General features: G+C 44.2%; 2 protein-coding genes across 6 annotated transcripts in view; one reads left to right on the plus strand and one right to left on the minus strand.

Moving 5' to 3' along the window:
* The window catches only part of MAP3K21 (mitogen-activated protein kinase kinase kinase 21), a 40,827-nt gene extending 27,018 nt beyond the window's left edge, over window positions 1–13,809 (minus strand). For 2 of the 4 annotated variants that reach the window (XM_015857902.2, XM_032443581.1), the window contains exon 1: window positions 12,997–13,808. In XM_015857902.2, coding sequence (XP_015713388.1) covers window positions 12,997–13,717 — 721 coding nt within the window. In that variant the 5' untranslated portion in view covers window positions 13,718–13,808. Of the gene's footprint in view, window positions 1–12,996 lie in introns of all 4 variants that reach the window. The other 2 variants (XM_032443583.1, XM_015857904.2) reach the window with 2 other exon arrangements.
* Window positions 13,810–16,516: 2,707 nt separating this feature from the next.
* Window positions 16,517–23,324, plus strand: part of PCNX2 (pecanex 2) — a 133,460-nt gene continuing 126,652 nt past the window's right edge. For both annotated transcript variants that reach the window (XM_015857877.2, XM_015857878.2), the window contains exons 1-3: window positions 16,517–16,690; window positions 21,833–22,041; window positions 22,817–22,934. In XM_015857877.2, the coding sequence (XP_015713363.1) occupies window positions 16,538–16,690; window positions 21,833–22,041; window positions 22,817–22,934 (480 nt within the window). In that variant the 5' untranslated portion in view covers window positions 16,517–16,537. The remainder of the gene's footprint in view (window positions 16,691–21,832; window positions 22,042–22,816; window positions 22,935–23,324) is intronic.

The raw sequence follows: 23,324 nt of genomic DNA on the forward strand, positions 1-23,324 counted from the left end.
AGACCTCTTAGCTGTTAGCACAACCAGGAAACTTTCACTTAGTACTCAAGACTTCAATTCTTTTACTGTTATTCCCTAAAGTCTCAGTTTTCTCTTTGTTACTAAAAAATCTGCAGATTATTATACTTATCTGATGTTATTAACTATCCAAAATCCAGCATTTAATTCAATCTCTCATTTGACAAGAAATCCAAATCTTGGAATCCAGTGACTTGATGCAATTAAATCAATTTTATTTCATAATGCATTCTGACACTTCCAGCAGACCATTATCAGTGACACAACTGGTTTAAGCAGCTACACAAGGTTTTCTTAGAAAAGCCAAGACAGGGAGTTTAGGTGTACTTCAAATGCTTGTATTTACAGAAATTAACCTGAAATGCTGAAGTCATTTGGATCCCTCCCCTCTTCTTTATACTCTACAGTTTCTACCGTACCCTATTCATAATCTGTTTTGTTGACAATAAAAACAATGAGTTAAGCAGGCTTACTTTCATGAGCTAGCATTACTTGCTACCTTTACCTACAGTTCTCTAAGCAGTTAACTGCTCTCTTTTTCACTAACAAAAGGTATTTAATCTTACAGCTGTTTAAATTAATGGAATTACAGGTTGAGTGCCTACCTGCCACTCCATTTACCACCACTGATAACATCTTTCTGAAGAGCATACCAGAAAGAAAGTAAAGAGCTTCTACTATACAGCCCTACTTGCCAGGAGAAGATTGTCCTGACAATGCTGGTACTGTGGTCCCCCTACAGCTCCCCCCAGTCAGGTCCCCCTTCATTTATTAGCAAGTGAATGTGGTTCCTGGTAATTCACTAAACCTACATGCAACAATACCAGCAGGGAAACCTCGTATCTCTACCTGGGGAACTAACAGGGAGAAAAAAAAAAAAAATGTAAAAAACTTCCTTAAACACATCACATATTCAGCTAATGAAACACAATGCCTTGTCAAGAGAACTATCTACATTACTTGGAGTTATTTGGTACCAATTGCAATTAGAAATCTAAATTTCAACACTTTTTATAGAAGTCACATCCAGCTCCACTAAACATTTCAACTGCAAATTAAATACCACAGTGAAAACATGAACTGACCAGGACGTCTTTAATCTATAAAGGGGTGATCCATTTGTCTTTGCAGCGCTGCTTCTTGGCTACCTTGCTTTTCTCCTGTCAGTTCTCAGGGTAGCAGCTGTTAGCACCTCTGCAGCCCCGATCTGTTAGACTGTCATCATCTCACTGCATAAGTTTAGAGCTCACCATCCACAAAAGAATTCCATCCTTTAAATAGAGATTACAAACACAGGACGCATTTAATCTACCTTTTATTATATTATAGGGATACAGTGGTCCTCTATCCTTTGTCCTTTCACAGCAGATATATAACCATTTCTTAGTTTTCATACAACACTGAAAGCAGCTCAACAATTTGGTCTTACATGCATTTGTTTAAGAACATCTAGCTTAAAAAAATAATCCTACCTCACATGAGCCAACATATATTTAAGAAGTCCTGAACAAAGTGTTCCCAATTGGAAAGCCAAAACAAGACAAGACTTGACGGAAAATGTCCTTGATAGCAAGGATTTACAAATATACACCAACCACATAAGAAAAATACATCCCATAGTGGCCCACCTAAAGAACAAGAAATCAGCAAAAACATTAGAATGATAACGGCTCGCCTGGCTGTCTGCAAGAAAGGAGGGAAGAAAAGGAGAGTGAAGAGGAGAACAGTGATTTCAACAGCTGCAGCATAACTTGCATCACCATTTTTTGCTTCCCCTTCGCTTCTTTAATAACCATTATTAAAGCAACTTTGGGCAAATGGAAACTTGAGAGAAAAGCCGTTTTAACAAGTTATTGGCACAGGCTGCAGATGCTGAGAGTTATTTTCCTGCCTGCCATCTGTACTTCACTTGCTACTCTGATAGTTCTGTAACGCAAACCAGAAATTTCTGTTGTGCCTTAAGAGAAAGCACCAGAGGTAACGAGCATCAGTAATTAGACATCAATTATTGTTTCAACAGTAAATTCTGAAAAGGATTTGGGTTCTGCATTACACAAAAAAGCAGACTGTACTCTAAACATTATGAAGTTCTTTGTTTAATAAAATACCAAGATTAGTTCTCCTATTTAGTTTTACACTTAAGAAAAGTTACTTTGCTGCAGCAATTCCTCTACAGTTTTACAGTTAGATGGAAATCAGTCCATGCTGAAACTTGGATTTAAAACTCAACCACTCAGTTATGCTGCACCTACCAGGAAATTTCACACTTATTAGAAACACGGCAATTACTTTGCTTTTAAGTGAACTTCTAAGCTTTTTTCTTCTTTGCTTGTTATTAATTATTAAAAGGCAGCCGTGCAGTAAAAACAATGACCAAAATGAAGGGAGATCAGAAATACATGCTAAGAACTACTAGGAATAATAGTCTGGTGGTAAATCAGTCATTCCTGACTGAGGATGTTTACAGTTCCAAGCTTTACAGAGCCAAGTGTTCATTCATTCCTTAAAGACCATCAGCTGTGTTAGGAAATAGTGAATTTCTTTGCAAGCAATTCTTTTTCTATTCCTAAAAAAACCAGCAAACCATAAAAGGGGAGACAAACCATAACTGTTATATACATGTAACTGCAAAAGGAGAGTCAGAGCCAGTATATAATGCTTCAGATAGTCTCCTCCAAAAAAAAGCTTGCAGAAAATGTACTGTCACCTTCCTTACCTCAAACTCGAGCAAGACCTGACCACTCCCTTCAGAACAGAGCAAATCAATGCATGCCAAATGTAACCGAATTCATAAAGACAATGCACACAACATGAGGCTCATATTCCCCAAAACAACACCCAGGGCCAAGAGGTTCCCTTCATTCAGAAGCCAGCTAATGCGTTAACTTAGCTATCATTAGTAAGATCATCTACTCAATACTTCTTAACTCAAATTTGTTTTGGACTTATTTTATATTATGAAATTTGGTCTTACGAGGAGTGGCTCAGGGAGCTGGGATTGTTTAGTCTGGAGAAGAGGAGGCTCAGGGGAGACCTCATTGCACTTTACAACTTCCTGAAGGGAGGTTGTGATGAGGAGGGGCTTGGCCTCTCCTGCCAGGCAACAAACAGGACCCAAGGAAACGGCCACAAGTTGTATCAGATGAGGTTTAGATTGGACATAAGGAACTTTTTCTCTCAGAGAGTGAGAGGCACTGGAATGGCTGCCCAGGGAGGTGGTAAAGTCGCCATCCCTGGCAGTGTTCAGGAAGTGTCTAGATAGGGAGCTAGGAGATATGGGTTAGTGGTTTTCTGCAGGTATGGTAAAGAGAGAACAGTTGGACTAGATGATCTTGTAGGTCCTTTCCAACCTTGTGATTCAGTGATTCTGAGAACTAAAGCAATCTATTCTATAAAGAATAATTGAAAGAGTTTTGTTGATTTAAAACTTTTTGCCAGGCTTAAGCTTTCTCCAAACAAATCAGAAAATGACTGAAAAAACTGTTTTGTCCTCGTAGCTTCTACAGCTGCAGAACAGCCTCTCCAGATTGCAATTCCACAACTCTAATCTCCTTCAATAGCAAAGGCAAAATGCTCGATTTAAGATGAGAACCCAGTAAGCTTGGCAGCATTCTTTCTCTTGGGAAGAGAAAATGGAAGGGTTAATCTGCTTTTTTTGACTCAGTAATTAATGGAGATTTAGTAACGAGTTAAAAAAAAGAAAATAATATTTTTCTTTTTAAATAATATTTGAGGAAATAAATACAATTAGTTCCATAAGAAATATTAGTGACATCAAACCCTAGTGGTAAATAAAATGAGAACATTTTCCAAACATACAAAACTGAGTATATTTAGTTCCAAGGGTTAATTTGTCCCATAGTGAGGCACAGAAGCAGTTACTCCTGCATTTTTCAGAGGGAGGGCTGGCTTATCAGCTCCAAGTTAATAGCACACCTGCCAAAACACAGATTTTAGTAGCTATGAAGAGAACAAAGCATGATTATGTAGCCAACACTGGCATGTCTAGGACTGATTTAACTGGAGCTATGACCTCCCACAAAAAAAAAAAAAAAAAAAAAAAGGTTAAACTTGGCTGGAAACTCTATGAAGAGAGAATGTTTCTGCGGTGATATTTTACATTATTTTATCTCTGTCTCTACAAAAAACAAAACAACCACCTGTATTAAGATGCACTAAGTGGTTTAAAATTTGCACAACTGATCACTAGCAGTTACTGACGTAGGGTAAGTGCTCAGTAAAATAGTAAAGCAAAGCAAAAACAGTGAAAATTCATTTTTAAAAAGTCAATGCAGGAATGTAAATTTATGACACCAGACGTTAGTCTGTACTGTTACCCTAGATAGGCAAGTCATTTAGTATTTAATATACTCAGCTCTGGTGAGGCTGCACCTCGAGTACTGTGTTGGCTTTTAGACCCCTCATTGCAAGAGAAACACTGAGGCCTTGGAGCGTGCCCAGAGAAGGGCCACAAAGCTGTGAGGGGTTTGGAACACAAGTCTTATGGGAGAAGCTGAAGGAACTGGGATTTTCCCTTCTGCAAACAAGGAGGCTCAGGGGAGACCTCATCACTCTCTACAACTCCCTGAAAGGAAGTTGTGGTGAGGTGGCAGTTAGAATCATAGAATCACCCAGGTTGGAAAAGACCCCAAAGATCATCAAGTCCAACCACAGCCCAACCATAGTACCCTAACTCTAAAAATCCTCTGCGAAATCATATCCCTGAGCACCACATCCAAATGGCTCTTAAAAACATCCAGGGATGGTGATTCAACCACCTCCCCGGGCAGCCGGTTGAATATAGCCGCTTGAACATAAGAAGAAACAAAAAATTGCTGCACTTTTAATAAGCATTGTCATTGAAGATCAGTGAACTGAATTTCAATGTTTCAAAATGTAACAGATCATCAGAAATGAAAAATCAAGGGCAGAAGTCACTCGTGCTGTAAAGGCTCCTTGAAGAGGCTCATGCTACAAGGCCACTGTTTCAGAACTTGAAACACTGAAGCACATTTAAAGGAAAGTTCAAGCTTAGTGATAAAAAAAGAAAAACAAAAAACAATACAAACTAAAACAGAGGCTGCAGAGAAAAAGCTGTTATCTTCTAAGGTCAAAGAAACCACAACACAGTATTCAGCATCCAAGTACAGTACAATGGTGTGTTGCTTCTTTACTCTTTTGAGGCTGCAGAACATAACTTCTTAATCAAACTTCCAGTATTTAGTCAGAGCGTCCAAACACACGAGCTGGACTTGCAGTCCCAAAGCAGAGTGTGGGGGGACAGCACTGCAACTGAAGACTCAGATCTCTCAAGTCTTTCTGATGATAGAGTAACGATGCTATCAATGCCCACATCTCAGTTACACAATTACATTTTGCATTATACTTATGTACGTACAATACCTCATTAGACAAATGTTACAATCAGCATGTAAAGTTGTTTTTTCACAGTCTAGTAGAACAAACAGAACTGAATAAGTATTTTAGCAGCTAATGGGAGCTGCTAGTTTTTCCACTGACTTCTATGGCAGCTAATTGCTCTCTGTGCCACTTTCAGAGACAGGTAGGAATGGGACCATACACTAGAACACCAGCTTTTGAAAAAAATAAAAAAATAAAAAAAATAAGCCAGTATTGCTTAAAGCTTTGTTTAATATACCATATTCATTACAAATACTGTAGTTAAAAGTCTCACAGTACGACTTGCAATGCTACCCCCAAACCATTCATTTCAGAAAAAACAGTCAGAAAAACTGGGAGTGATGGACTAGAATGTGATTCCCACATGGCAAGAAGGAGGCACCAAAAACCTTGGTGAAAATGGGCCTCTTGCAGAAACCTCCAAAGGAAGAGTCCAGCAAGGAACACAAAGAGAACAACTTCTAAAATCGGTGTAAGAACATTAAAGCAGCTTCTTTGGAGACAGAAGGAAAGGGAGAGGAGAAAGACATGAAGAACCAAGTAAGATCCAGAAGTAGAGCAAAGCAACACTATTTTTTGATTAATCATACAAACAGTTGAAGACACAGTCTTAATTCCAAATAAGAGAAAGCAATAACTGTGCAGGTGTCAGTGTACATGGTTGGGGAAACAAAAGAGGAGTTAAAATAAGGATATTCCAAATAAGCGTTTTTAAATTAGTTGCATTAAATTTGGCTAGTGTGTTTCAGTCTAGAATCTTGCTTTCAGCATTAAGGAGTGCATGTGAATATACTTGAACACACTGCCTCAAAATTAATGAGGGTCTAAAGTGATTAGAATTTTTCTCCAATTCTCAATGTCCAGGTTTGAGATCCACAAAAACATCAAAGAGCAGCAAATTTAGAAGATACCGGCCTAAGATCAAATCAATGACTACAGCAGTTAAGCCTTAAATCTACAAGGAAAATAACTGCTACTAGACACTACTCTGGAAGCATTCTTAATACATTCCGTGCAATCAAAAGTTGTGTTACAAAATAGAAGTTCAAAACATTTCATTTGACAATAAATAAATAAATAAACAAACATAACGAAGTCATTAATTCCCTGCATGTTATATTTAAATACGGAAACACATTCTTCAGTTGCAAGTTAATCTCTGATATTTTAGCACTAGTTATTTCTACTACGATGGTGACAACCACAGCAATGAGCCACTTAAAACTGCTCTTTCTTGAATTCCAGCATCTCTTTTTGAACACAGAACACATGCAGCAAGTAAATAAATGTAACAGGCGAAAACAAAACAGGCAAAATATTTTCCTTTGCTGCAGTGAAAGATGCTACAGCTCAAGGCTGCTAAGTACTTGCTGCTCTCACAGTATCTCACTTTCCTTCAGGGTCTCTAAGGAAATAAAATCCCCATCTATATAGTTAGAACACATTAAATCACATAACAGATTACTGGGAGCAACGTTTTATGAATCAAAGCACAACACTTGAATGGAGCGTCATGCTGTCTTCTAATAGATCCAAAAGAGATGCTGTTTCTCAAGTTGATGAAATTCTGCAATACTTCTATGGCTTCTTTTTTTTTTTTTTTTTTTTTTTTAAACATACTAATCAGATAAGATTACCAAATCCATTGCTCCTTCCTGCTATACATTCCAGGAATGTATGACCAGCTTTTAATGTTGTAATGCAGCAGCATTATCTTTAGTGCAAAGCAGAAGGCAGGGCTACTTACACACATAAAGATGGGCCAGGAAGCTGGTACACCTAGGACATTTTCTAATCTTTATGTAATTTAGGTAATTAAGAATAGCAGCACTTAATTACCATGACTTCCTATATGAATACAGCATGGAAAAATGAGGCACGAGAATTGTGAATTGCTAACACACAAACTGCTCAAACACTTGGAGAAGTATTTATATTCTGAACACCTTCCTAACTAGAAAACAATCTCACACATAGCCTAAGGTTTGCAGTTCCTTGTCTGTGGGACAAGGGCCTTCTTCCTGAAGAAAAATCTGTCAGTCCTTCCCCCATGCCCCAGTTACTTTCAGTCCCACCATTTTATCTGACTCTCAGATAAAATAGTCAAAGCAATGTCACGTCCTCAGAGCTGCCAAGTTTGTGTGGGTTTTACAGAAGTCTTAACAGAAGAGGAACTTCAGTTCTGCCAGACAAATGTTTGTTCCTCTCCAGACCTCACAGACACAAGCCAGTAATGCCAGCTCAGCAGTTAGCAAGGCTACAGATGTCTCAAACCAATTATAGCAGACACAGACTATTAGAGCAGATGACAGGAAACCCCTGCTCTGGAGGTGGTACCCTAGGACAGCTGGGGCTAGCCCAGAAGGGACTGTTTTTTTCTCATTTCCTAGCCCAACAGCCACCATAAAGCTGCTAAGTAGGGAAGTTTGAGGGAAAGTATTTTTTGTGAGAACTTGAAAATACTTCCATCTTATTTTCACGTTGTTTAATAAGTTGAACAATTCTGCTGCAAACAACCTATAGGAACAATAATCAGAGGTTCTTTCATCTTGCTTCTCCTCAAATCTCCACATCAAACTGCCCTTGGAGATGTTATGTCTGTATGTTCGATCTCTTCAGTTTTCAAGTATTGCTCTCATTATAATTGTTAAGGCCTTGGCTTTACTTAATAGCCTTTTAAAGTCAACTTGCTCTTGATGATTTCTATATGTAATACAAACCTGGTGCACTCCAGCAAACTGAGGGCCACAGAGGATCCTGGGAAGCTGGAAGAATTAGTGAGCCAAAACCTACTCTCATATCCATCTACAACAAATGAACAGGACTCACCAGTGTTCTTGCTGACAATAGCAGGACACAGGACACGGGGAAATGGTTTTAAGTTAAAAGAGGGAAGATTTAGGTTGGATGTTAGGGGGAAGTTCTTCACTAGGAGAGTGGTTAGGCCCTGGAACAGGCTGCCCAGGGAGGTTGTGGATGCCCCATCCTTGGAGGTGTTCAAGACCAGGTTGGACGGGGCCCTGGGCAACCTGATCTAGTAAAGGTGTATGTTTGGTGGCCCTCCCAGGCAGGGGGGTTGGAACTACATGATCCTTGAGGTCCCTTCCAACCCAGGTCATTCTGTGATTCTGTGATTATGCACATACACATAATCTGCACAGAATCAGCTCTGTGCTTCACCCTTGTATTCATGGACCGGTTCATGCCATAAGCAAGATATTATGAACCTTCTGTTGTTTTCTATAAGAACACAAAGCTGCTGTACTACAGATAAAACACATTTTTTAGACAGAAGTACTGCGCAATCTGAAATCAGTCCCAAAACCACAAGCCTCTGCTTATTCTACACTAGACTTCAGAAAGTGAAACTGTGCACGTTTTATCTGAACATACTGTCAGCTTTATTAAAACCCCTAAGAAAGGAATATAAAAGACTGTACTGAGCCCCTAAATAACCAGGGTTAGTTGAGGCATCCTCATTAATGAGGTGCCCTTGGCCAAAAGAAAATAATTTTACTCCCCCAGAGAAAAACTAGAGAAAACTGGTTATACTGTGTCTAGACCAGGGACCCCAGCAAAAGAAAGATGTGGAGCTCTTGGAGCAGGTCCAGAGGAAGGCCATGAAGATGATCACCAATCCTATGCAGAAAGGTTGAAGGAGATAGGATTGTTCAGTCTGGAGAAGAGAAGGCTCTGGGGAAACTTCATTGTGACTTTCCAGTAGACACAATGAGGGGGCCTACAGAAGAGGTGCAGTGGGATATTTTACATGGTCTGGTTGCAAGAAGACGAGGTGTAAAAGCTTTAAACTGAAAGAGGGAAGATTTAGATTAGACATTAGGAAGAAATTATTTACTTCAAAGCTGGTGAGGTCTTGGCACAGCTGCCCACAGATGCCATAAGTGCCCCATCCCTGGAGGTGCTCAATGGCAGGTTAGCTGGGGTCTTGGGCAGCCTGAGCTGGTGGGGGGTAACCCTGCCCACAGTAGGGAGTTAGATGGGCTTTAAGGTCCCTTCCAATGCAAGCCACTCTATGATAAAAAGTCACCAAACATGTTGAGAAGTGAAGAAGGAAAAAAAAAAGAAAGACTTGTTTCTTATTTCTCTTTTTCAGCATTAGTTTCTGGTCTTGAATATGAACTTCTTTTTAAATTATTTTCAGTAAGAACACAACTTTTTCATAATCAACCAGCATGCAAACCAGGACTATACCTGTACCCAGGAGGTACTACTTTTTCAGTTTAAGATATTTCACTCCATTCAAATTACTATTTAATTCAGAATTCCTTAACTATATATGCCAATTTGAGAAACCTCAAATTTACTTTCAGATTTTCCTTCAGAATTTATGTAGGTAAAGTCCATCCTAATTTTAGATAATCTCCTTCATCTATGCATCCAAGATCATAAAAGCTGCTTATTAGAAAGATACTCTCAAAATAGACTGTTCTTTTCCAAAGAAACTTATGACCATGCCACCTGCACAAGTTTTTATTAAACACCCACATCCAATTTGCAAATCACCACTAACAGCCACGTTTATTATGTTTTATTTCACCAGAAACAAAACACCTTTTCTCACCTCCCAAAAGCAGTCTGAAGAAACTTCTGCATATAAAAGAAGTCAGGCACTGCTGTCAAAAAATGAAACACATTCTACTGCTCTCATTACTTCTATTCAGTCTGTGGGGATCTCTTACCAGTCGTGTCAATTTGACATCAGTGCCAGATGCACTGTCCTACAGATCCTAACTTCATGGAAGGGATTGGAGAGAAATAACACACTTGCCTGCTTTGCCCACCAGCCACAAGTCCCGACATACATCTTTTCTGGAGCAAATATGCTGGTAGAAGGAGCTGAAAACACAGTTCTTTGGTATTTGCTAATGAAATATTTTATTCAGCATACCATGCCTTCTTAAGGGAAGTCATTTTTCCAGTTTGTTGTCTAAGGAAGAACTCCTCCTCAGTGAAAAAAACCACCAACTGGTAGAGTGGCAAACTACTGGCAATTACTCCATGGAGAACACTGACCACCACCACTGATGGGCCAGGGAAAGCAGCAAGCAACAGCTGATCAACAGGAGCAGTCAGAGCCCTGACTGTGGTTACAGACATTGCCAAGCTGATGCTACCCACACCAAGCACCACACACCTTAGCAGCCTTCTATTCCCAGTCACGTAAGGCTGGAAAAGATGACAGTAACAGAACAAAGTGAAATCCTGGAGAAACAGACAAGTAACGTAACAGGAGAAACTGTCAGGATTTGCAGTCCCTTTAAATTCATGTAAAACATGATTTAATGATCACAGTACTTTCTGTCATTAGCATACTGTTGACTTCCAACATTATCACAGAATTATCAAGGTTGGAAAAGACCTAAAAGATCATCTAGTCCAACCATTACCAATACATCCTGGCTAAATCATATTCATCAGCACCACATCCAGACGTTTCTTGAACACTCCCATGGTCGGTGACTCCACCACCTCCCTGGGCAGTGCATTCCAGTGCCTGACTACCCTTTCTGAGAAGTAATACTTCTTAATGTCCAGCCTGAATCTCCCCTGGTGCAGCTTAAAACCATTCCCTCTAGTTCTATCACTGATTACACGAGAGAAAAGGCCAACCCCCAGCTCACTACAACCTCCCTTCAGGAAGTTATAGAGAGCAATAAGGTCTCCCCTGAGCCCCCTCTTCTCCAGGCTGAGAATCATTATCATTCAGTTAGATGATCAAGACCATTGCCAGGCTTCACCATGATTAAGAAACATGGGTGAGAAAACTACGCAGCTGAAGTCAATCACATGGGCAACCACAGTAAATAATAGAAGCAGTGAATAAGCACATATATTGAGGTTATAATTAAAAGCATATTTTTAAAAGGCTCTGCCATTATCTACGTACACAGAGATGATAATGGTAATCAGTACACAGCAGTCACCAACACGGCTCTGAGTGTTGTGCTAAACCAGGGTTACAAGTTCATTTCAAATGTGGACTTTGCCATTGTCACATCAGGAGTGTAACAGAGGTACAGCAGCTCAGTCTGAGCAACACAGTAAATTAGAATAGGAGCTGCCTACTAACAGCTGCTTAGGATTTAACACATTGGCCATGAAGTCTGTTAGACCCTGAAGCAACGTTCCAGGAGTTCATCATCTTGAGCTACAATCAGAACCACAAATACAGCTGAGCCAGGTCCTTTCTTTATCAAACAAATAGTGAAAGTGTTCTCAGGAGCAGTCCCATGACTGAGCCTTGTCTTAACAATCCATGCATGATGACCTTCAAGACACACTACAAAAGCCTTTCAAACAAAATGCTTCAAACTTGAATGAAGCTTTTTCATTTTAACTTAACCACTTTAGGATGGCCAACCGAAAACAGGGGAACACTTCCGTTCTGAATAGGCCAAATCTGCAGCAAGACTGCAGAAACTTCTTTACTAGGAGAGTGGTTTTCTTTACTAGGAGAGTGGTTAGGCCCTGGAACAGGCTGCCCAGGGAGGCTGTGGATGCCCCGTCCTTGGAGGTGTTCAAGACCAGGTTGGACGGGGCCCTGGGCAACCTGATCTAGTAAATGTGTATGTTTGGTGGCTCTGCCAGGCAGGGGGGTTGGAACTACATGATCCTTGAGGTCCCTTCCAACCCAGGTTATTCTGTGATTCTGTGAAACTGCTTCAAACGTTTTTGTACGGGCACAGATTTCCACTTTCAGGCCACTGATTTGAAACACAACCACGATGGTAGGACTTAAACACCTCCATCCCTGTGAAGCCAGCTTTCAACACAGCTGTCTTAAGACACCCCACACACAGATGGGTGAAGGATTCATTACGGATGAACTGGACAAATCCCTCACTCTTTCAGGTGCTTCTGTCCTCACCAAATGCTGAAAGCACCAGAGTTTCTACTGTTTTTAAAATACTGTTCTTCCCATTGCTGCAGGTGAATTTTATCAAATGAAAAACAAAACAGCATGCAAATGTCCAGAAGTGAAACAGAAGCAATATCTTTATTATTAATAGAAGCAAAACCTGCCTTTATCCCTGGAGGCATTCAAGGCCAGGCTGCATGGGGCCCTGGGCAGACTGATTTAGCAAGTGGCAGCACTTCCCCCACGGCAGGGGGTTGGAACAGGTTAATCTTTAAGGTCCCTTCCAATCCAAGCTGTTCTATGATTAATCTTTCCTTTAAAAGCTATACCGATCTAAGGTCTGGTAAAAACTAGGATAGCAGTCTACGCTCAAGAAAAAAAAAAGTCTAGTGAAACTACAGCTGTGACCACGCACAGGATTTCATCCTGCTTCGCTTCTGACTGCGCTCCTTCCTACCTGAAAGGACAGGACTCGGTCCTGCCGTGTTTCAAGCACACCCACTTCCCCCCCGCAACCCTTCCGAAAGAACCAACGACCAGCTCACAGCGCACAGACCCACCTGCTGCCAACCCACCTCGGGGCGCTGCAGGCCCCGCTGCCCCGGCCGCCCGGGCCCGAAGGCCGCTCCCCGAAGCGGCCACCCCCCGCCCCCGGCCGCCTCCCCGAGGGGACTCACTGTTGCTGGACTTGAGGTCGCGGTGCAGGATAGGGACGATGGCCTGGTCGTGCAGGTAGAGCATGCCGCGGGCGATCTGCACCGCCCAGTTCACCAGGACGTGCGGGGGGATGCGGCGGCCCCCTCGGGCGGCCCCGGGGACGGCGGCGACGGAGGAGGAGGCGGCGGCCAGGGCCCGGTTGAGGGAACCGCCGCGGGCGAACTCCATGACGAGGCAGAGGTTGGGCTCCCGCAGGCAGACCCCGTGCAGGGCGATGATGTTGGGGTGCCGCAGCATGGCGAACAGCTTGGCCTCCTGCCGTACGCTCTCGGCCGTGGCCGTGATGTCCTCGTCGGGGTCCTGCCGCGCCGCCTTCACGGCCACCTCGCGGCCGCGCCAGGTGGCGCGATACACCTTGCCGAACCCCCCCACGCCGATGATCTCCTGCAGCTCCAGGTGCTGGAAGTCGATCTCGGTCAGGCTGCCCGCCGCCTCCTCGCCCGCCGCGCCGCGGGGCTGCCGGGTCACGTAGTTGGCGGGGAAGATGCCGACGCGCTGGTCGATCTGCCCCGTCCACCAGCCCTCGTCGCCGGACACCTGCGAGTCCCGGGACAGCACCTGCACCACGTCTCCCGGCCGCAGGCTCAGCTCGTCCTCGCCGCACGCCTCGTACTCGTACAGCGCCGTCCACAGCGGGCACGGCCCCCCGGAGCCCGACGCCCCGGCGCCCGGCGCGGCCATAGCGGCGACCTCAACCCCGGCAGCCGCCACCGCGGGGGCGCCCGACCGGCCGCATCCTCACCTGCCGCCGCCGAGCGGGAGCCGCCGGGCTGACACAGGTAGGGCGCAAGCGCGGGCACGGAGGGCGGGGAGGGGAGTGGCGCCGCTCCCGCCTCCCCGCTCCTCGCCGCTGATTGCCTGTCGTTCGTCACATGGCGGCGAGAGCAGGGATGGGGTTGGAGGGAGGGGGCGGCGGTGGGTGTGGGGACGTGGGCAGGTAGGGGGCCTCAGGGTGGGGGTGGGACGCCTCGGGGGCGGCTGCTGCTCGGGTCAGCCCCAGGGTGAGGGGGAACCATCAGTGTGTTTGTTGATATTCAGCTATTATTCGCTATTCAGCTGCGTGTTCGGTGCAGCTGTGTATCACAACCGAGTTTCTGACTGACTTATTCCACAATTTAAGCCTAACGAAGTTAATAAACTCCCGCTCATCCCACAGGAAGCATCCCTCTCATCCCACATCTCTACGCAAGAATAAAACGCTGCGCTGATTACTGGAACACCAAAAAGAAGTAACGCAGAACCGGCGTGTCTATCAGGTCTTCTCCCATTGCCTTTAATATGCAAGAATGCCCCGCGGTTATTCAGAGAGATAATTGTGAGCCTTTTCTTTATCTGCATATTTGCCTTATTATAAAAGCCATAAAGTATGTTGTAATACAAGCGCTCCGCCACACAAATTCCACCTTGAACTTTATCGGAAGGGATCTGCAGGAACTCATTAAGTGTGGAATGTTTTGGGTCAGGCAAGGTGTTGGTTGCAGGACGGTGAAAAGTTTAAATATTGATTTAGAGCTGGTGTTCCAAAATGTGATCCCTCAAGTACCATTATGCACCAGCAATTGCTGCACCGGGGTTGTTACTCGGTGTTTCTGCAGCACGGAGCGCTCCAGGATCTTGGTTGTGCCAAGGTAAGTTTAGGCTGGATATTAGCAAGCACTTCTTTACAGAAAGGGTAGTTAAGCACTGGAATAGGCTGCCCAGGGATTTGGTTGAATCGCCATCCCTGGATGTGTTTAAGAGCCGTTTGGATGTGGTGCTCAGGGATATGATGTAGCAGAGGGTTGTTAGAGGTAGGGTACTATGGTTAGGCTGTGGTTGGACTTGATGATCTTCGAGGTCTTTTCCAACCTGAGTGATTCTATGATTCTGTGACTGCTGTTCCCAGCACAGAGCAACGTGAAGTGCCTGTGACTTTTCTCATGGCACCACCTAGTGGACTTAGCATTAAGAAGAACAGCGTGTAGGTTGCTGATGGCGAAGCTCATATGCATATATAGGAAACAACTTGGGTAGTTCCTGAAAAAATTAATATTTTGAATCACTACTTATTAAAATCTTATTGATGACTGCTGATTGTGTTTGATGCTTGTGTTAACAAAATTTGCTGCCTTTGAAAAAAAATTTGCCTTACTGTGCAAAAGATAACATAGAAATTTCCATTTGCCGAGGGAGAGAGATGTTATTAAAGACATGTTTAATGGAACGGCATGCAGGGCAATGCCAGAACTGTGCCTCCTTTGTACAGTATCACGGAATGGCCTGAGTTGAAAAGGACCACAGTTATCATCCAGTTTCCACCCCCCTGCTACGTGCAGGGTCAACAACCACCAGACCAGGCTGTGCAGAGCCACATCCAGCCTGGCCTTGAATGCCTGCAGGGATGGGGCACCCACAGTATTACAGATTAGGTGACTCTTTAGCAAGGACAAGCCAAGCAAATACCTCATCCCATGGCTGTAGTCCCACAGACATCTGCAGGTGCTGTGTCACTGAAATAAGTGGTGCCATCCCTCTTGTTTGTATGGCTCTCAAACCTATCAAGCATCCAATGTGGCTGCACTGTGTTCAGCACTGGGAGTAGAATCACAGAATCACAGAATGACCCGGGTTGGACAGGACCTCAAGGATCATGTAGTTCCAACCCCCCTGCCTGGCAGGGCCACCAAACATACACCTTTACTAGATCAGGTTGCCCAGGGCCCCGTTCAACCTGGCCTTGAACACCTCCAAGGACGGGGCATCCACAACCTCCCTGGGCAGCCTGTTCCAGGGCCTAACCACTCTCCTAGTGAAGAACTTCCCCCTAACATCCAACCTAAATCTTCCCTCTTTTAACTTAAAACCATTTCCCTGTGTCCTGCTATTAGTTGAGTTTAGATGTGGTGAATTACCTCTCAAACACGTTGTTTGATGGCACCCATTGCCTGCCATCCCTTCCCTCAGGTGTGCCACAGGGATGTGGCCCGTGTCCCCTGTGCTGCCTTTAGCTTACCTGCTCTTGGTCCCCTCTCGGTGCCATGCACACCCACCTCCAGACACCCCTGGCGTACTATAAAATCTCTAATTCAATCTCGGTTGTCACCAAACTCAAAGTAGAGCTCGGGGTACCGCCAAGCGGGCCGAGGTTTGGCTGACAAACACCCGACGAGTTGTGTAAAATAACCTCGTGGCGGTGAACGGGGGGATTGCGCCGTGCCCAGCGCGGTGCCGCCCGGTGGGCCGGGCCTTTCCCGCACCTGCGAGCCGCCGCGCTCCGGGACGTGGCTCCGCTGCGCCGTCCGTCCGCTCGCCCACCCGCAGCGGCCGCCCCTCTGGCGCTGCCGGCAGCCGGGCGCGGCCCCGGGAGCGGCCCGGCGGCGGGGCTGAGCGGAGGGAGGCCCGGCCCGGCCGGGGTGGGGCGGGATGCTCAGCGTCGCGGGGCACCATGGGAGAATCCGCCGGCACCCGGCATGGCGGAGGCGGCGGCGGCGCCGGGTGGCTGAGGGGCGGCGGGGGGCGGCCATGGTGTCGCCCGCGGCGCGGCTGGTGGGGCAGGGAGTGTGGGCGGCGCTGAGCGGCGGCTGGTACCACGACCCGGAGCAAGGCGCCTTCACCAACAGCTGCCACCTCTATCTGTGGCTCTTCCTGCTGACGCTGCCGCTCGCCATGCACCTGGTGAGCACCGTGGGCTGGGGGCGCGGGGAGCGGCCTGGCGGTCGGGGCCTCGCCGCATCTCGGCCTTGCGGCAAAGGCAGAGCGCGGCCTCGGGCTCCATGTCCCCGCCGTGACCGCCCGAGGAGGCCGCGCCCCGCTGATGGGGCGGCCCGGGGAGGTGGGGGGCTGCGGCGGCTTCTCGGAACCCCCTTTGGGGGCGGCTTCTTGTGTGCCACCCGGCCTGGTCTGACCAGCCGAGAGGGGTGAATAATGGCAGAAAGTCAAGTGCCTGAATGTCACTGGCGAGTCGCAGTGCTCCTCGTGCCATGCAGCTCACCTTGTGCTAAGCATTGCAGGTCAGTGGTTTTACTAATTAGGATTTGCTTGCCGAACTTTAATATAGAACCTGGAAGTTTGACTCGGTTTTGGTGTGCTTCCCTCTGCCTGAGGAAAGCTTGGAAGTAGTTTGCAGGAGGGGAGTAAACTCTTCGAAAGGGCTGACAATAGCAGGACACGGGGAAATGGTTTTAAGTTAAAAGAGGGAAGATTTAGGTTGGATGTTAGGGGGAAGTTCTTCACTAGGAGAGTGGTTAGGCCCTGGAACAGGCTGCCCAGGGAGGTTGTGGATGCCCCGTCCTTGGAGGTGTTCAAGACCAGGTTGGACGGGGCCCTGGGCAACCTGATCTAGTAAATGTGTATGTTTGGTGGCCCTGCCAGGCAGGGGGGTTGGAACTACATGATCCTTGAGATCCCTTCCAACCCGGGTCATTCTGTGTGTGTGTGTGTGTGTGATTCCTTGGTGAACTCTTCAATGGCTGGAGCTTAGCAAAAACTCTAGGCAGGTCTTTTTGCCCTACGTGTGGAATTGGAGTGGGTGACTGGTTGACCTTTAAAGGTCCCTTCAACCTCCAATGATTCTATGGTCAGAGATGGCCCTGATTTGCAAAGAGCATCATGAGTCTCTCTTGAATTCCAGTGAGAGGCCAGTTATGTATGTTTAAAAATCAATTAGTATGCTGTACTTTTGGCATGGATTGTTCTCAATCCCTGTAATCCCTGTCATGGAGCTCTTAAGCCAACATAACTATGTTTTCTGGTGAATAGAGTCTCTGTCCTCTGCAAGCCAACAAGAGCCTAACGTGATAAGAATTGCTGCCAAAGTGACGTGCATGATTTTTAAAAAGCAGATGATGGAAAAAAAGGTGATGGTTAACTTTGTTTTCCAGAGTAAGTAGGTATATATCTGAAAGACTGTGTTGCCTTCCGGGAAATTTTTGGACTAATAGTGTTGCACAAAAGAACACTGTAGTTTGAAGCAAATGTTAAATGGGAGAAATGATATAAAGGGAGAAGAAGAAAACCAGATTTATCAGTTTGACTTTTCCCTTTCTTTCTCCTGGGCTTCGTGTTTGTCTGTCCTGATGGATGTACTCCTGCAGACTGGCTGGCTTTCTGATGAATCATCTGGTTAAATGAAGGACTTGTGTTCTTGAGCTAATGTGTCGCTATGGGAATTCTTTATCCTTGATAAGAGTAATGCATTTATGGTGCTGCCTGCTCAAGCAATGGTGTCCTCAAGTATTTGTTTTCCTGCTTTTAAGTGGGTTTTGTAAACTTTGTGGGCGACAGATATTTTTGCCTCTTAGAAACTTGAACCTCTTTTTTTAATTAAAGGATTTCTTTGGGGAATTTTACTTACAATCTCTGGCGATATTTGGAGTGGAATCAGCTTAAGCAGTCACCAATATCTCTTGAAATGGCAAAGTCAGACCAAATTAGAGTGCTGTTACTAGAAACATTCCTTTGCTTTGGATTGTATCAGTTACACTTCTAACAAAGTCAGAAAGTCTCCCTGAAACAGTTTGACTGGAATGAAGCAACAAACCCCATCCTGCTGCTTTTAGATTTTTCACACTGGCTCAGCTGAGATGTGCTGACAGTAGCATTGAGGAGCTTATAGTATCAAGTTGTTTCTGTTGTGTGGATCGAGGATTTTGTTTTCTAGCGTTGTCAGCACAGCTTACTCTGCTACTAATTGTTCCCTTGTGAACTTCACCATTCCTGAAAATGCAGTTCAGTTTAGTCTTTTTCATTTATCCTTTGTAGCAGCAGATATGCTATTAAAAATATACATTGAAAACTATTTGGAACATCGTTGCTACTAAAAGTCAACTTTTAATATTGTTATTTTATAAACTTGCCATGGCAGATCTCGTAACAGATTATGGTTTGGTGGATTAAAGTAACAGACAGCACAGGGCTCCCAGGTGCTGTGTGTATGTGTGAGATTAGTGACACTGATAAGCAGAGATGCCTGTCTGAGGTCAGCCCCAGTGCAACACCAGTAAAGCAGAGAAATGGCTTTGGGGATGCTTGTACTGCAGCCTGTTCTAGGAGCCTCAAGACAGCGTGCACCTGCCTTTTTGTGAGTCCTTGAGATAACTTAGTGATTGTTTCTTCTTTCTTTTGCTGGACAGGAAGCTCTTGAGTTGAACGTTAGGTCTTCAAGTCATACCGTGATAAATACAGCATGGCAATATAAGGGTGTGGGCACATAAACAAATTACTCAGAGGTAAACTGTGATAAAGCTGGCAGTGTGTCAGCTGCTTCCAGTCCCAGCTGACCACACTTTAACCTAATTTCTCCTTCTGTAACAGTAAGGTTATGTGTATCACTGGAATAGATAGATAATCTATGCTGCTCTTACCATATTTATTAGGAGATAGAATGAACTCTTGAAGCTGAGTTTACACCCCTGGGATTTGCTGCCTGTTTTTCCATGTTCTACAATGTGTTAGGGACATCTCTTAGACATTAATTCAGCTAAAGGAACTTTAGCATATATATCTTTGGCTTCAGTGCTATGGTATATCCCAGTCTTTCTTCCCAGAAACCCCAGGCAGATGCTCTGTCTGCACGGGCAGACCAACCCTGCTGCATCAGCAGGAAGCTAAGTAGCATTTCAAACACATGAATCTGAGTGTCTGCCTGTGGCCCACAGTGTTCTGATATTGGAAGCTACTGGCCTGCTCCGAGCAGGTGTTCTATTAAAATTAGGTGATAAGTTGCTAAAGAGTTAAAAAGTTCTTCAGCAGCAGGGCTGGAGAGTTGATGAGCAAACAGCCACATGGTGTGATTATAAAACCTAATTTCTGTAGGAAACAAGGCTAATAATAACTCTAGTACAGCAAAAGTGAACCTATCATATAATTCCTCAGTGGTCTGTAATTTAATTTCCCCTAGCTCAGGAAAATTTTTGTAGCTTTCACACATCCATACCTGGGAACACCAGCTGCACTCAGATGACACTTCTACCCTTATGCAAGAGACCTGTTTCTGAAAGTCCAAGGCTTTCCATCCCTGCCTTCATCTTTCTCCTAATTCCTTGTATGGGTAAGCTGCAGCTTCTTCTGTGTGGCTTCTTCCAAGATCCAGAACATTAAGAATATGCTGCTCTTCAGTTGTTCAGTTCAACAATTCAGCAGTTGTTCAGGTTGGATATCAGGAAAAGGTTCTTCACCAGAGGGTGGTTGGGCCCTGGAACAGGCTCCCCAGGGCAGTGGTCACAGCTCCAAGCTGTGAGAAATAGGAGTTCTGATTTCTGGGTGGTTCTGTGTGGAGGCAGGAGTTGGGTCCCTTCCATCTCAAGGCATTCTATGATTCTATATGAATCAGAATAGTCCTAAGAAAGAATTTACCTGGAAAGCTAAATGCAGCAGAGGAGTAGCAACCCATTTGCTGCTGATAACGCAGAGATGATTCAGCATGCTCATTTCAACATCAAGATAAACATGGTGGCTTGTTTTAGAGATGAAGTGAATGTACTTCATACCCTTCCTTATCTGTGTGGGTGCAGTGTGGTTCATTTCTGACTTTGAAATGATTTTTAAATTCAAATGATCCCTGATCTCCGAAGCTGGTATTTAAAATTATAGATTTAGGGCATGAAATTAGATCTCTCTGCAACTGAATAAAAACTTCATGTAAGGATGTTTTGTGACCATAGATATGAAGATTTTGGCCCTTCAAATGTAACTGAAAGCATTTATTATGAATCTTTCTTTACAGTAAGGAAGTATTTACATAGGAGAGTGCTGTTCCTTCACAGACATGACGTACCAATGTCTGTGTTTGAACTACAATTCATTGTAATGACTAAGAGACCCGGTGCCCATCCCAAATCAGCAGACACAGACAGCTGCAAATTAATGATTATGAACTTCAGAAAAAAAGCGTTCTAAGAAGCTGCCTCTGTCCAAATACATTACATTTGTTTGTTTTGACTGATCCTGATTATTATTATTTTTTAATTCTTCAGCAGTAGAGGCAATAGGAGATGTTGTGAAATGTTAGAAAAAGGCAATGAAACTGCAGCATTTTAGTGTTTTTAGCATTACTCTCGTAGCTGAGAAATGGTAAGATGGCAGTTTTTCAAAAGGAGTTTCTTGTTTGTGGATAATTTATCTTTTGTTTTGTGGCTGATAATGCAGGAAAAGCTGTGTTGTCCTGGGAGTGGAGAATTTTCATAGAATCATAGAATGGCTTGGGTTGGAAGGGACCTTGAAGACCATATGGTTCCACCTCTGTTCTGTGGGCAGGGCTGCCACCCAGCAGCTCAGGCTGCCCAGGGCCCCATCCAACCTGCCCTTGAATGGGGCACCCACCGCTTTTCTGGGCAGCTGTGCCATGGTCTCAGCACCCTCAGAGTGAGGAATTTCTTCCTCATGTTTAATCTTAACCCTCCCTCTTTAAAGCCATTTCCCCTTATCTTATTCCTACCAGACCATGTAAAAGAATTGGCCTCCCTCCTATTTATAAGCTCCCTTCAAGTACTGGAAGGGTTGTTTTGACAGCGTTCTAACAATGTTTGTTGATTGTGATCTTTTACTGGCTTTCTGGATACGTTAACAAAAGAAACTCTCCATAGCTAATCAAAAGAAGAATAAATGGTTGGAAATTTGAGCAAATCTTTAGAACTTTCTGATGAGTAGAACTCAACATTTCTGTATGGAGGTACAGTACTTCTTGTGTCTGTAAAACTCAGTAGAGCTACAAATAACAGACAATTAGAAATAATAAAAAAGTATTGAAATTGTCTTTAAATAGCACCATCTTCTTATAATAAACTTATATGCTTATGTCTGTATTATTCCTTTCTATAGGCTTGTCCAGCAAATGCAGTTACGGCTTTTGCATACTGCAGCTTAGTGACAGTGTTCTTCACGGCTATTAAGGTGATCAGTTACCGTCTGCACCTTATGTTTGATAAAGGTGAAGCAATTCAACAACAGGTCCCAAGAAAAAATGGAAGGCAGTGTAAGGATGCAGAGGTCCCCAAAGAAAACACAGTTCTTCAGCCTTCAAATCATAGGTAAGCCTCACGTTATGCGTTGCTGGTATATTGTATATTACTGATAAGTTTGCACTGTCCTGTGCAGCAGAAATACCCATTGACAGCAAGAAAACTCCTACAATTTTGTGGGGAATGGCATTTCTAAAACCCATATCAGTGCTTTTATTCTCAGTGGTTCTTGCATGCTTGTGATGCAGCAGGCAGAGCTGCACCTGGTTTTGGGATGGGGCAGCCACCTGAAGGGAAGAGACCTGTCTGGGAGGGACTAAAAGATCATAGAGAAAACCTGGGTGTTTTTAAAGAAGTGTTAAAGGCTGAAGGAAGAACAGAGGTTTTTACTGTTTTTGATCAAAAGATAAAGAATATTTTGGCTAGCTGGCTGATGGATTTTAAACAGGCCTTGGTGTGTTGGTTGAACAAGTTTCTGAAGTCAGCTTATTACAGAAAAAATTGTGTGAAGGTGACTGAGACCCCCCCCCCCCCCCCCCCCCCCCCCACCTCTGGAGAAATAATGTTATAGCATGTTGATTCTTAATAGTACATCTTGTCCAAGAATATTTGCTTACGTCCGTGGGAAGCCTATGTCTAAGAAGAGTAGTGAATAGCTGAATGTATCCACCAAGGAAATGATTAACGAGCTGCCTGTAACGTATGCTTCTTTTAATTAAGTCAAAGGGAACAACTTCACTTTTCATGGTCTAATGATTATACGGATAGACATTATGCATTGCATTTCAAATGATTGTTTGATGGGAGGTAAGTAAATAACTTGGTTCCTTTTCTCTCTTTTCAGCAATAAGATTGGGGATAATGGTGTAATTGGTGAGACCAACCAAAATGGCTCTACCCCAACAATACACAGCAGTTCGAGGATAGAAGCTCTCCACTCACAGAGCTCATCTGGGGCAGCGGTTAGTATGCTTTTTGGTAATAACGTTTTCACTTTTTTTCAATGAATTCTTATCACATGGAATTTCAGTCAGATGCTGATGACTGGAATCAGGTCTGCTTCAAGTTGAAATGATACTCTGTGTAACTACTGCTGTTGCTCAGCCTTGGCCTTAACTCACAAGTATAATTTTACAAAGCTGAACCTGCAGGAGATAATTCTGTAAGTCTTGAGAGTTGTCTGTCTGCTCTATAGATACCAAATGACTTGAAAATCTTGCTGAGGACAGCTAGTTTTCAAGGCTGCTTTCAGAGAAAGAAGTTAATGCAGTCAGAGTTTCTCATTCCCTGAGAAGGAGTCAGCTCCTGAAGCATTAGTAACTTATTTTTTGTGTAACTGGACTTATGGTTAT

Source organism: Coturnix japonica, chromosome 3, assembly GCF_001577835.2.
Source record: "Coturnix japonica isolate 7356 chromosome 3, Coturnix japonica 2.1, whole genome shotgun sequence".
Taxonomy (NCBI): Eukaryota; Metazoa; Chordata; class Aves; order Galliformes; family Phasianidae; genus Coturnix; species Coturnix japonica.